The sequence below is a fragment of the Solanum tuberosum genome, unplaced genomic scaffold (assembly GCF_000226075.1).
Source record: "Solanum tuberosum cultivar DM 1-3 516 R44 unplaced genomic scaffold, SolTub_3.0 scf00112, whole genome shotgun sequence".
NCBI lineage: Eukaryota > Viridiplantae > Streptophyta > Magnoliopsida > Solanales > Solanaceae > Solanum > Solanum tuberosum.
In genome coordinates, this window is record NW_006239035.1 from 740,551 (window position 1) to 755,274 (window position 14,724).

The 14,724-nt window shown below is 36.4% G+C and overlaps 2 protein-coding genes across 2 annotated transcripts; both read left to right on the forward strand.

Moving 5' to 3' along the window:
* On the forward strand, positions 1 to 3,906 carry LOC107060995 (uncharacterized). The gene is made up of 5 exons (XM_015309642.1): positions 1 to 124; positions 1,233 to 1,314; positions 1,878 to 2,175; positions 2,509 to 2,609; positions 2,679 to 3,906. Exons 1-5 carry the CDS (start codon positions 1 to 3, stop codon positions 3,904 to 3,906), a joined length of 1,833 nt encoding a protein of 610 aa, XP_015165128.1.
* A 4,082-nt stretch (positions 3,907 to 7,988) lies between these two features.
* On the forward strand, positions 7,989 to 14,724 carry LOC102590528 (HVA22-like protein k). The gene is made up of 8 exons (XM_006349546.2): positions 7,989 to 8,205; positions 9,025 to 9,083; positions 9,236 to 9,333; positions 10,045 to 10,096; positions 10,194 to 10,257; positions 13,500 to 13,595; positions 13,953 to 14,025; positions 14,229 to 14,724. Exons 1-8 carry the CDS (start codon positions 8,194 to 8,196, stop codon positions 14,336 to 14,338), a joined length of 564 nt encoding a protein of 187 aa, XP_006349608.1. The 5' UTR covers positions 7,989 to 8,193; the 3' UTR covers positions 14,339 to 14,724.

The following is a 14,724-nucleotide window of genomic DNA, read 5'->3' on the forward strand; positions in this document are numbered from 1 at the left end:
ATGCAGGCAGAAACAGAAGAGGTAGATGGAACAGAAAAGAAGGAACCAAATAAAAGTAATTCAGAAAAGATGAACATGAACAAAAGAGAAGAGGTGGACAATCAAAGGCGGAAGGAAAATGCAGGTAGTGGAGCAAGGAAATAAAAATGGCGGATGAAAAAAATAGCCTGAACAAATATGGGGTAAAGTTCAGGTACCAACCAAATATCCCTTTGGGGCATTGAGTAACGAAGAACATGTAAGCGAGGAAGTGATGGAAAATACAAGGAGAGAAGAAGAAGATCGACATGAACTCTCCAAAGACCGGTTGGAGAAACTCTCGGGTAAGCAATGCATATCCCAGGGGACACAAAGACGTGACACCAATAGGGAAAAACAACAGCATGCAAACGCCAGAGAAAGTAACTAAACCAGTAGAAGTGTCCAATACGATGGGAAAAAGTCGCAATAATAGGGAGGAATTACAAGAGTATGCTAAAGAAAGTTACGCACAACCACAAGCAATCATGTCAGAAGGAATATAGGAGATGAACAGGCCGGTGGAAAGCATAGCAGACCTTCACCTCAAGGAAGCCCCTAATTTAATAGATGAAACAAAAGATGAAATACAGCAGGGGAAAGATAGGGAAGAGGAGGAGACCATTGACTTCAACATTCAACAAATCAGCAAAACTGGTGATTTGTCAATAAGGTTCACTAACAGTTTGAAGGCAAAAAGAGGGAGGACCATCATCCCATTACAAGTCAAAACAAGAAGTAATAAGGAACGCCCTACAATTAGTTATCAATGATTGAAAAGGCCATGTTTTGGAACATAAGATCTGTTAACACCCAAAATTCCTTTGGGAGATTAATGGATTTAAATAGAAGACATCACTACTCTTTCATAGCACTAATGGAGCTATTTCAGGACCCAACATATATTGATCAATTTAAAAGAAAGTTAGGTTTTGACAAGGCCCTTGTCAACTGCTCTGGTAAAATTTGGATTTTTTGGAGAAACGAATGGGAGGAAGATGTTGTGCTGAACTCAATTCAACAAATTACCATGAAGTTTAGCAAAAACAATAGCATTTTCTTTATCTCGTCAGTGTATGCAAGATGTTATAGGGTGGAAAGGTTAGAATTATGGGAAAAGTTGAGTAGCTGTGCAGAAGTCATTCAATCACCCTGGATGGTAGGAGGCGATTTTAATGTATGCTTAAATGAGTAAGAAAAATTGGGTGGACTAGCATTTACTCAGCAGGAAGCAATGGATTTTGCGCAGTGTATTAATAGTTGTGCACTTTTGGAGGTTCCTTTCACTGGAACAAGGTATACTTGGTGGAACGGAAGGATTAAAGATGATTGTATATTAAAAAAATTAGATAGAATTTTGGTCAATCATGAATTCTCAACTACTTTTCCAGCCATTAGAGTACAACAATTTATTCGACAAAGCTCAGACCATGTTCCTCTTCACGTGGTATGTAACACAGAAGTGGAAGCCCTGCTTAAACCTTTTCGATTTCTTAATTTTTGGGCTAAGCATGAACAGTTCAAAAGTGTGGTACAACAGAACTGGAACATAGAATTCACAGGCAGTCCTTTCATGGAAGTTAATGCTAAACTCAAAAAGGTGAAGTGGGCTCTGAGAAATTGGAGTAAAGAAACTTTTGGCGATATCTTTCGATAGATAGCTACCATTGAAGATATGATAAGAATTAAAGAGACTCAATCCCCATGGCGGCGAATAGGGCTGATTTGAGCAAAATGGAGGCGAAGTTGAAGAAATATCTCAAGATTGAGGAGCAATACTGGAAATAAAAGGAATGAATGAGATGGTTTAGAGAAGGTGATTGTAATACAAAAAAATTTCACTCTTATGTGAATGGTAGAAGAAAGAAGTTACATACATCAGAGATCACAAATGAGAGAGGAGAGAAAGTTCAAGCAAATCAGCTAATTGGTGAGGCAGCGGTGGCTTTTTTCGTGGAACAATTCCAGGAAAATGAGTCCAATCAGGATTTCACAATACTAAACCACATTCCTAGGCTGATTACTACTGATGCTAACGAGGCGATGACAGAACTGCCAAAGGAAGACGAAGTGAAAGGTGCAATTTTTGAGCTAAATGGCGAGAGTGCTTGTGGGCTGGATGGTTTTTCAGGCCTTTTTTTCCAAAGTTGCTGGGAGGTAATTGGGGCTGATATAACTAAATTGGTCAGAGCTTTCTTCTGCGAGCAGGATTTGCCCAAATTTATTACTCACACCAATTTAATACTACTGTCCAAGAAAGAAGAGGTGAAAACATTCTCATATTTAAAACCCATAAGTTTAAGTTGTTTTATCAACAAAATTATTTTGAGAATGGTACATAACATAAAAGCAAAGGTGCTCCCGAAGATTATTTCGCCAACCCGATCAGGATTTGTGAAAGGTAGAAGTATTAAAGAAAACGTGTTACTGGCACAAGAAATCATCAGGGATATTGACAAAAGAAATTAGAATATTAATGTGGTGGTGAAGCTGGACATGGCAAAGGCTTATGACAGAGTTTCTTGGATATTTCTAACGAAAGTCTTGAGAAAATTTGGGTTCTCAGAGATCAGCATTGACATGGTTTGGAGGTTGGGGTCGAATAACTAGTACTCGGTGCTGATTAATGGTCAATCAAATGGTTTTTTCCAATCATGTAGGGGCTTAAAGCAGGGAGACCCCCTATCACCTACTCTATTCATAATTGCAGCCGAAGTACTGGCAAGACGGTTGAATAATCTGCATGAAGATGAAAACTTCAAGGGATACAGGATGCCCAAGTGGAGTCTTAAAATTAATCACCTCTCATACGCGGACGATACCATTCTATTTGGCTCAGGGGACATACATTCAATAATACAATTGATGATAGTGTTAAGGGAGTATGAGAAAGTCTCGGGTCAGATGATTAATAAATCTAAAAGCTCTTTTTATCTTCATGAAAACACACCATTGATAGTTGCAATTAGGTTGAGAAGAATTACAGGGATCAGGCAAGGAAACTTCCCTTTTACCTATCTTGGGTGCCCAGTTGTTTATGGCAGGAAGCGAAAGTCTTATTTTGAAGAGTTGATAAGAAAGATTGCTAGAAGAGTACTGTCATGGCAAAACGAATTCCTCTCATTCGGTGGCAAGTATACTTTAATCAACCATGTGCTTCAATCTCTTCCAGTGTACCTATTATCTGCCATGAATCCTCATAAAAGCGTTATTAACCAAATCCACCAATGTTTTGCAAAATTCTTTTGGGGAAGCGGAAGCTTAAACGGTAAACACTGGGTAATATGGGAAGACATGTGTTTACCTAAAGATGAAGAAGGGTTGGGGTTCAGGTCCCTCTATACTGTAAATGATGCACTATTTGCAAAGCTTTGGTGGCATTTTAGAGTCTCAACCACATCTCTATGGAGCACGTATATGGGGAATAAGTATTGTAAAAAGCTCCATCCTGTGTTAGCTAAAAGTGTGGGGTCTTCACATGTATGGAGGAAAATGGTGGCCATAAGAGAGGAAGTGGAACATGACATTTGGTGGCAAGTAAAAGCTGGAAATTCCAGCTTTTGGCTTGACAACTGGACTAAACAAGAGGCATTGTATTATACAGAAGGTGAATCTGCTAGGGAGGAGGAAATAGAAGTAAGAGAGTTCATTACAAATGACACTTGGAGGATAGAAAAGTTGAATGAGTACATTTCAGAAGAGATGGTAGAATATATCGTGGAGAGCATCAAGTCCCTCACTTCCAAAACAAATGACAAAGCTTGGTGGATGGGAAACTCAAATGGGATTTTTACTGTTAAATCTGCATATCATATTTTGAGGCAGAGAAGACAACCATTGGAGTGGAGGAGTTGCATGTGGATAAAAAGAATATCTTTTAAGATATAGTTCTTTTTGTGGAGAGTTTGGAAGAAAAGAATTGCCACGAATGATAATCTAAAGAGAATGAGGATGAACATAGTCTCAAAATGTTATTGTTGTGACAAAGGGGAAATAGAGGCCATGACACATTTATTACTAACAGCTCCCATAGCCCAACGGCTATGGAAGCAGTTTGCTTCTTGTGCAGGTATTACCATAGCAGGAGAATAATTACATAATATGATTATGCAATGGTGGGAATATGATGCAAATCCTAAGGTGAAACACATAATGAAGGCAATACCTGCAATAATTATGTGGGAACTATGGAAGAGGAGGAATGCAAATAGACATGACAAGGAAGTCTCTTTCGACAAAATGTACACTCAATGTCAATCGACAGTACATATGTTGATAAGAGTTACATATCTTTGGCTACGAAATATCCCTTACCATTGGTCGGGGATGCTTGATTTACTCCGGCAGTATAAACCAGTTCTACACTATCACATAGTAAAGTGGTTAACGCCAGAGGAAAGATGGATAAAGTGTAATACAGATGGAGCTAGCAAAGGCAATCCAGGAGAAAACTCTTATGGATTTTGTATAAGAAGGAGTCAAGGAGACCTAGTATACGCTGAAGCACAAAAGATAGGCAATACAACAAACATGGAAGAAGAAATTACAGCAATCTGGAAGGCACTGAGCTGCTGCAAGAGGGGTGGGATCACAAATGTCAGATTCACGAAGTCTTTGGAATATGATTCAAAGAGAATGGATGGTACCTTGGAGCTTAATAGAAAGGATATAGGAGATACATGACATTATGTCTACACTTAATATACAGTTAGTGCATATATTTATAGAAGCTAATCAATTAGCTGATCACATCACTAACATAGCTATCAATCAGGAAGACATGCAATAATATCACAGTTTTTAAGATCTACCAAGCAAAGCAAGAAAGATCTTAAACATGGACAAGCAACAAATACCAGCTATCAGAATAAGAACAAGGAAAATCAATATCAGCAACAGAAATGATATGTAGAGGAGAGACCACAGAGACAACAGAATCACTTAGCTATTACATTTACAAAATAATTGTGGTCAAGACAGGGGCAATATAGCTAAGCAAACACATCTAGTTAGTCACATCTACTTCAACCAACAAAGAGTGATATCACCAGCAAAAGGGAGAATCGTTGAACCACATTGTCATGGATTTAACAATGTACAGGCTACAAAAAATAGAGTTAGAAGAGGAAAATAGCGCAAGTAAATACGGGGTGCAAAACACTTACTTGTATCTTCAGAGAAAAGCTCGCACAAGGGACCCTTAGAAACATCTTCAGCAACAGAGATATGAATGGAAGAGGCAGCTGGGGAATTAGATTAGGAAACTCTATGTTCTAGGGGATTGGTTTTCACCTGAGATTTGGTCACTTTTGGACCGACCTCTTATTTGCTGCTTTTGTTTGTAAAGGGCTCATTTTGAGTCCATTTGCCTTTAATAATAAAATGGACCACCGGTCCAAAAATTACCAAAAAAGAAGACCCTTGACTTAGTGGTCAGGAGAAAACTCCTCGACCAGTCAACTATTATGATCAAGAAGGCCGATTAATTTTCTTTAACTCATATCAAGGTTTAAAGGGTTTTTTTTAGTATCAATTTTGTATGATACCGTGACATAAGAAAAATAGAAAGTTTAGACAATTAAGGTTTAAAAGTTTTTTTTAGTATCATTTTTTTATGATACCGTGACATAAGAAGAATAGAGAGTTTAGATAATTATACTAAGACAAATTAAATAAACTACCAAGGAAACCTCATAAAATATAGAGGTAGACTAAATGTTCATTTTATTTCAACAAAGTACGTTTCATGAGTTCACAATTAAATTGACGGCTACAAATAGTCTCATACCAAGTGTCCTTATACTTTATTGTACTTTTATTGAACAACTTGCAGTATAGATTTCCATCATTTTGGCCGTTCAACACAATTTCTTAAACTCTCATTTAATGTGCACAAGACAAGCACTTGCATTGTACATTGGTGATTTTAGAAAGTTGTTATCAAGGTTCAAAAGGTATAATTAATTGCAGTAAACAAGAAGATTAAATTGAAATTAAGATACATACAAGTTGTAATAACTAAATTTTAGTCTGAAATCCTTAAAGTACTAATGTGAAATAAATATTGATGCCATAGAAAACATCATCCATGATCCCTTTATGAAGGAGGATGAGAACCTTAGGATCAACGACATCTACCTAAATGGCAAGTGAAACTTCGAAACTACGCTTTCCTTCCCTATCCATGAGGAGCTCCAAAACATCATCATGAGCTACACAATTCCTTACAAAAGTTACAAGTAAAATACATTCATCTCAGGGCTAACTAGTAATGGTCTCTTCTCAGCTGGAAGTGCTTACCACTACATCTAAAAGAACACTCCTGTCTACCAAGAGATTCAGACTGTCGACATAATCTGGTCTACCAGGACTCCAAACAAAATCAATTTTTTTCTCTGGTTATTCCACCATGATAAACTTCCCACAAATCACTCTCTCCACCAAAAAGGCCTCAACATTACTCCTCACCGAGTCTTCTGCAACTCCCTGAACAAGGACACCAATCATATGTTCTTTGTTTGTCGCAACTCAACCAGATTCTGGGTGAGCACTCTTAGGAACACCTCCACGGTCCAGAACCCCAATCCTAATACAACCAACACTGAAAACTGATTAAACCTTTGGACTATCATGAGATATAAACCTTTCAACAATAGAATTATTTGGGGAACTCTCCTTTCATTCTGCTTTGGAACATCTGGTTGATTAGAAATAACAATCAATTCAATAACAAAAGAGACCCCATCAGTTGTGACTATGTGATCAATGATGAAATATCACTTAATGATTGGCCAAAAGAGGACAACCATAAAAGGGAAAATCAACATACATGTTAAATGGAGCTTCCTGAAAAGGGAACCTAGAAAGTAAACATTGATGGTGAAGTTAAGAACAACCCAGGCCAGGAGGAATTGGGGGAATTCTTGAAGATCACACAAGTCGATGGATTCTGAGCTTCATTAATTACATTCCCCACACCAACCATGTTATGACAGAGCTCCAAGCTCTCAAAAGGGGTCTAACATAAGCGGTAGATTATAATCTTACATTTTTAGTGATCAACATTAATTCATTTGACGTCATTTACATGATTGAACAAGATCAATTACTCTATAACAATCTAATTGTTAAGTGCAGATCACTAATGCAGGAGCTGGGAACTCTGAGGATGTCTCACACATACATGGAGCATAATAGGATTGCAGATTGGTTGATAAAGGAAAGAGCAAAAAAGAAGAAGATGTTTTTAATGACCTACCATCTGATCAACTCCCCCAGTGTATGCTTACAAAGAATGAGAAGAAGACAACCTTGGAACTACCTATGTTAGACTAATATCTTTTGATGATACTATTATCCAGGGCCAGTATGTGGACATTTAACTCCTAATGTGTACCCCAGATAAGGAAGCACACTCAATCAATCTTACAATCTTTTTTTTTTAATCGCTCATTTTAATCTAAATAACATTTAAGCATTATTTATTAACTCTAGAGTGGCAATTGGACAGGTTGGGTTAAATTTTGACGGGTCAAAATGGGTCAAGACCCAACCCAACCCAAATTTGTTTGGGCCAAAATGGGTTGGGTCAAAACGGGTTAGGCGACGGGTCATAACCCAATCCGTCCAATATTTACTAAGTTTTAATAGCTTTATTTGTTATTTTATAAGCTTTTAGTACCTAATAATTTTTTTTCTTTATTATAACTATATATAACATATAAAATCAAAAAATAAAATAAATTAAAATATTTTGACAAATTTTTTCAAAAATCAATTTGATTACTTATCAATCTAATTTTTAATGGGTTGAAATAGGTTGAGCTAACAAATAAACGAATAGATAACCAACCCAAATCTAAATGGATTGAATCGGATTGTACATGTTGAATTTAATTTTGCCACGCCCTAATTAACCCATCAATTTTTTACATTATCAAATTTAGCTAAACGTTTATTTGACCGCCTTGATCATACTGTATTATTTTTCCATCCAAAATACTAGGCTTAGTTAAATTGTGTCGAGTTAGTGAGTCGAACGCCGACCTCAAAATCCTCCGTTAAAACTTGTTATTGTTTTCCCCAATTTTTTACTGCAGAAGTGATAACTGCACGAGGATTGATTGAATTGTTTCAACTCTGGCTACAAAGATTCAGTTGTATGAACTAGACTAGATGGATCCCGAGGTTTTTATTCCTTTTTACACTTTTCGTATGCATCTATTTTATCCTTGAGTTTTTGATTTCTGTATGGACATAGATAGTTTTTTTATTGATTTGGGATCTTCAATTTCTGTTGATTTTTCTTCTTCTTTCAATTTATTGTGGAAATATGAATTTGTCTATGATTAATGAATTTGTTTTTGGGATACCACACGTCTAATTCGTCTATTTTTGGATTGAGGTGTTGATTGGTATTCTGGAGAATTTGAGAGTGGATTCTCTAGTGTTGATATAGTAAACAGTGGTGAAATAAAGATTCCGTTAAGATTTGATAATAACTCAGATGACCAAAATAAGCCTTTTTTTTTTAATGATGACCATGGTGTCCGGACCAGCTTTCCCTCACATCGATTAATTCCACGTGATATCTGTCACCTCCTACTAGTAACATGTACAAGGTAACTCTGTCCACCAATGCTAGGATAGATGAGAAGGAATGACTTAGTGTTTCGTCTCCGGTGGGATTTGAACCTGAGATCTCATGGCTCTTAATGGCTTCATTGACCACTAGGTCACACCCTTTGGGTGCCCAAAAGCAGCCTTAGGAGTGGACTTGTTTCAAGTGTTGGACCAAAAGCAAACTCCTTTATTCTATTCTTTGTTCATTAGCTTTTTTTATTACGATGGTTAAGGCAACACACTTGATACTTCTTTTATAACATGTCCGAGGAATTTGTATCCAAGTGTTTTTTCTAAAATCATTGTAACATCATCTTCCTGTCTAAACACACTTGATACTTCTTTTAGTATCAACTATATGAATGTGAATTCCATTCAATGCAGGTTGGATTGAGACTACTTTTTTCTCCACTGGCTTCTAATATTGTTGTGCGGACAGCATGGTGAGCTGTTATTTAATTTTGTTTACTGGAACTATTGTTTACGATTATATGAGAACTTGTTTATCAATTAAAAGTATGATTCTTATTTGGGGAAGGTAAGATAAGATTGCTTATGTAATTGTTGATTTGTTGTTATTATGGGACATTTACAGCTGTTCTGTGGGGGTTGTTTTACCTGTTTATTCCACATTTAAGGCAATTGAGGGAAGAGATGAAAATGAGCAGAGAAAGTGGCTACTGTATTGGGCAGGTTTGTACTGTTGTTTATTTTCTTTGCTTTCTTAATGTATTTCTTCTTTGAGTATACAACAACAACCGTACGCTATTTACTTTTACTTAAGATGCAGTCTCTTATCTTTTTTCTTGTTTTTTTCCCTTTAGTATTTCAAGTTTCTGTGTAAAACAGCTGCATGTATCCCCTGGTTAGTTAATATATACTTCTTGTTTAGAAGTTGTTGAATTTAGTTACAGGGTGAAAAGAACTATCAATTCAACAAAGAACTGTTTTTAACCAAAAATGCAACATAGAACTGTTTATATGTTTTCTGGAGGGATTATGGAGAAGATATATTTAGGCATCTAAATATACTAGAACATTAGAATTTTGTGTTGCAAGTCATGGATGATTACTACTACTATTTTAAAGCAACTATTGAATTTTACCTACAAACAACCTAAAAAACGATAATGATTGCAGTGATTCTAACAAACAATATGTTTGAATTTTGCAATAAGTTGAGAGACTAGAATTTTCATACATGTTAGGTATATATGCTTTCTGTGGGAATTTATTGGGATTCACTTTTATGTAGCATACCTGCTCAGATTGTATGTTCGTATTATAATGTTCAGTCTAACTCCTTGATAGTTTCTCTTCATGTACCCTTGGGTTACCGAAAAATTTGGTTGCATTTTCTTGGACATTCTTCTTAGAACTGTAAGAAGTTTCTTTTGCTTGCAGCTTATGGGTCTTTCAGTGTTGTTGAGTTATTCACCGATAAGTTTCTCCATTGGTATAGCTCTTTGCTTAACTCATTTTACTTTTAAACCCTTCTAATGTTACTGCTAGTTTAATCCTGTTGATGTTTTTTTCCCTTCTAATTTTATCAGGTTTCCACTTTATTACCACATGAAGTTTGCATTTCTTGTTTGGCTTCAACTCCCTACTACTGATGTAAGCTAAAGCAAATTCTCTTTTCCTTGCTTTGCCCCTGCTGTTCTCTATTCATCCTTCTCTGTTATGATTTTGTTTTCTTAAATTCTCCCATGTAAAGGATTGCACATAATCATACTTTGTTCCTTGATTGAATTTCTCACTACTTGCAATTTTTATTGGCAAATATCAATGTTTGACACATCGGGGAATGACACTGCATATGGTAGGACGACTAAAATAGGAGCAGCGGGGGGAATGTCACAACCCAAGAATACTCCCTAGTCGTCACATGATGCTTAAAGCCACAAGTGACCCCAAGCTAACCTTATGGTTTGAAAGCCTCCACTAATATGAGTTTCTAGGACAACCCCTAGCTAACTCCAACTGTCTGAAAACTAAAAGAAACATAACTGAAATGAATAAAGGTAATGGTCATCCTCAAAGGATGAGGACTCATCATATACTGCTGCTACGTTGACTGGAATCTGTACTAACCTCGACCTGAGTGCTGAATGTCTGAGCCTATATTATCAAACAATATAGGCAAAACGTATGTGGTCTCTTTGAATGTACTAAGTATGTAGGATAAACATGATAAACATAAATATTGAACATGCTGAACTGAATAGACATACTGATGCATTGACCAAGAAGATAACATAAAATCTGATAATATGTTGCACTGAAATAACTGAATGCTTGGTCATGCAATAACTGATAGACTGACTGTGGGAGGTAATACTAACTGACATATGACCATGTGAATTACCACATGGAGTTTGATGTATAATCCATATCAAAAGGGCTCAATACACTTTGCCAAGGTATAAAGGTTGATCTGAGCTAAGCTAATGTCTATAAAGACTAAGGAGCCGCCTCAACTGATGGGACACTCCTTAAATCCTACGGTGACACGTAATTATGGGACTTAGGGACTGCTACTAAAGAATCCAACGGACGCTGATCGTGAGCATTCATCCCTAACTCCCCTCGGTGCTAAGACTCCCAACGACAAACATGCAATTAACTAATACAGTAATAGTTTGGTAATACTGAAATAATACTGGCTTTTGATGATAACTGAGTAGCTCATGAATCATGATTTAATTATTGATAATACTGAAAGACACCTTTATTTGAAAGTATCTAAAATCACGAAACCTGATAATATGCATTCTGAAATTACATAATTCTGAGTCATGAAAATACTTGTATATTGAGGGTTCATGAAATAACATTGAAAACATGGAATTATAGGTAAAATCGTGTAATTTAAAGGCTAATCATGAAGAGGAACTGAATATTCTAGAAAAACCCAGGTTGTAGAGAAATCATAAACTTGAAAATCTGAGGTTTCTTTGGAACTCAATGAACTCCATTGATGAAATTCCACATACCTGGAATGGACACCTTGACTTGAATTCTTGAAGCTTTGGAACTCTAGTTCTTGCTTGAGAGGAAACTTGAGAGAGAAAATCTAATTTGGGGAGTTGTGCGTGAAAGAGGAGGGTTTAGGTTACTAAATTCCCCTTCATCCCATTTAGAATAGGTTAAAACGACATAGCATAGGGATTAAAAGAGTGGGAAAAAGCCAAAACGGCCCTGACTGAAACTGACTTAGCCAGGGTTCTACGAGGCCATCAATGGTCTGTGGTTCCATCTACAGACTGAGAACCCTGTTCGTAGAAATTAGAGAAAATTTGAGTTTCTAAAGTTTGATTTTAGGAGTCCAATCTGTGGTCCATAAAACGTTCTACAACCTGTAAACCAGGCTCGTCCTGTTCAGGCTGAATTGCCAAGTTTTTGAACTTGATCTACATCTGTCTTAACTCGTAGATCTCAGACCACTTTTCCCTGTTTCTGAAGTTTGTTTACGACTACCATCGGCGATACGTAGTACCTTTTAAAGCCTGTAGATGGCGCTCCTAAAACACAGAATTTCTGCAGACTTTGGAATGATTCTGAGTTTCTCCTGCTCTGATCTGAGCTAGGAACTTTTGGGTGTTACAAGGAAGTAGTGACATTGGTAGCATTGAGAGTAATTTCGGACTATGTTGCCCAGACTCTTCAAATATATCAATGGGTGCGTGGGGCATCCTCAAAAGTAGTGCATTTTTGGAGAATCCTGACACGGTTGCGGCAATATTTTTTGAGAGCCCGATCAACATAGGTTTTAGAAGCGCTGTTGTTTGCTAGAGTTACTTAGATTGTTGGAATAACAATGGTATTTGATTGCATTGGGCATCGGCAATAGTTTAGGAAGCAATCTTGTTTGATGGTTTCTTAGATTTTTGGGAGAACAAATTATTTAGGGTGGGGTTAGGCATTATTTCTTAACTTAGAGAATGCCAAACGTATATTTACCACTTCTCCATTAATATTAATTACTTAATTATAGGCATATACGCTCTCCGGTCCATTTTAATTGTCGTGCTTACTAATAATAATTGGTCAAAAATAGTTGTCATTTTAGAAAATCAAGATATAATTAATTATTAATTTTCACTTCTACCCTTAATAAATATGGAGAGAGATTAATGTGCTGAAAAAGAGTAGTATAAACTATAAACTACAAGTTTATGCACTCACTTGTAGATTCGTTAATTACGTATTTTATTAAGTAGACCATGTGTAAAGATTTTGTTGATGGATTATGGTGAGTTTATCTAATGGAGCAATATAGATCTTGATACTCACTCATGTTTTGAGCCAAATTTTCGTAAAAGTTTGAGAATTTTTTCATTTGGATGCATGTTTGCCCTCTTAAAGCACTAATTATATGTTGTGAATGTTCCAAATCAGTTTTATTGGTTGTTTCCTAATGCTTTCACCACTTTAAATATTTTAACGCAAGGTTTTAGGTAACTTGGTGAACTTTAAGCAGACACAATGAAATCATGTTTCATCATGGTAGGTCTAAGACAAAAAAAAAAGGGATATAAAACATACATTAAGAAATGTTGATTTTACACAAACATGAAACATACATTAAGAAACATATTATTGTATGTCAGAACTTAGTGTCTCTTTTCTTGTTTTGCCATTTTGATTTTGCTCGTCAATGTTGATTTTACACAAATTTTGGATGTATTTCATCAATTGCTGCCTAAATGTATTGCTTTATACTTTCTGCCTATAGATGTATACTGGACTAAATGAACAGTAAAAAGATTTCATGACTACCAGATGTGGCAGAACAATTTAAATGGTGATACATTGAGACTATCTGAATGATATATATTTAAATTTGCTGTTGACAGGGGGCAAGGCAAATGTATATGACTCACCTTCGTCCTTTCCTCTTGAAGCATCAAGCCAGGCTGGACCAAGTAGTTGGATTTTTGTATGGTCAAATGGTAATCATTAAACTTGATCTTCCTATTTCCCCCCTTTTTTCCCTTTCTTTCTTACTTTTTGGCTCTTGTTGGTTTCTTTCCTCTTCTTGTGGGGGCAAGGGTTGGGAGCTTGTGTCTTCGAGTTAGACGTTAGAGGAAGGAATTACGCTCTTAATTGATTCATGTTTGGTTGATCATGAGCTGTGATGGCATCAGATCTGCACCCTGGTCTGGAGCAGTTTGATATAATACTTTGGTTTTAGATCTTATGATCAGTATCGATTACCTGGTTGACTCTTTAGTTTTCTTAAGCTAATCACCTGTGCAAGCTGCTATTTTTGCAATGTCATTTGACCTGCACTCTTCCTGGCCTTGCAGTCCAAGTTTGTTAGCGTGCATCAAGCTGAAATCAAGTTCGTGAGAGCACTTCTGATGAGGACCTTCGTATCAGGTAGCCAAATAAGTACACTTGGGACTTGCTACTATTCCGGGTGTTAGATATGAATCGTTCCTTTCATGTATCACCTGTTGCTTAATTAATTATTATATACTTCAATCACTAATGTCCTTTTGGTTAAAGTATACAAAAAAATAAGTTTGTGGTGTTCATTTACATATTTATGTGCTTACCAGTTTTCTTTTTCTTCTTATCAGCAAACCAGTTTGCTTCAGGTTTTATTCACCCTGAGCGAAGGCACGTGAGTGGTGCAATTGAAGGACGAAGACAGCAAATTGACACTTCTGATTCTGACGATGAGGAGTGATGCTTAACTCAAGAACCACTTGATCATTGCAATGGTTTCCTTAGAGAATAGATCTATTCTGCAAAGCGAGTTTCACAGTATGAATTTCTAGGGATCTTACGACTTCCCAAATTGATTTTCCGGTGATTTTGTACATAGTTGCTTCCCCTTTGTTCAAGATCCATTAGCTTAGTTGTTCAATTGCTGCTAGGATTTTTTCACCCTTCATCCTTTAGGTTGAAATAATTACTACTAAGTAGTATACTAGCAAGTAGCAAACGGTTTTATTTGTATATGTTACTGTGCAGATGTATGTGCTTCTAATTCTTCTTTTTTTATTGTCACTAAATACTATAAGAAATATGACACAATGATCATAAACTATATGTTGATAAAAAGGTTTAGAA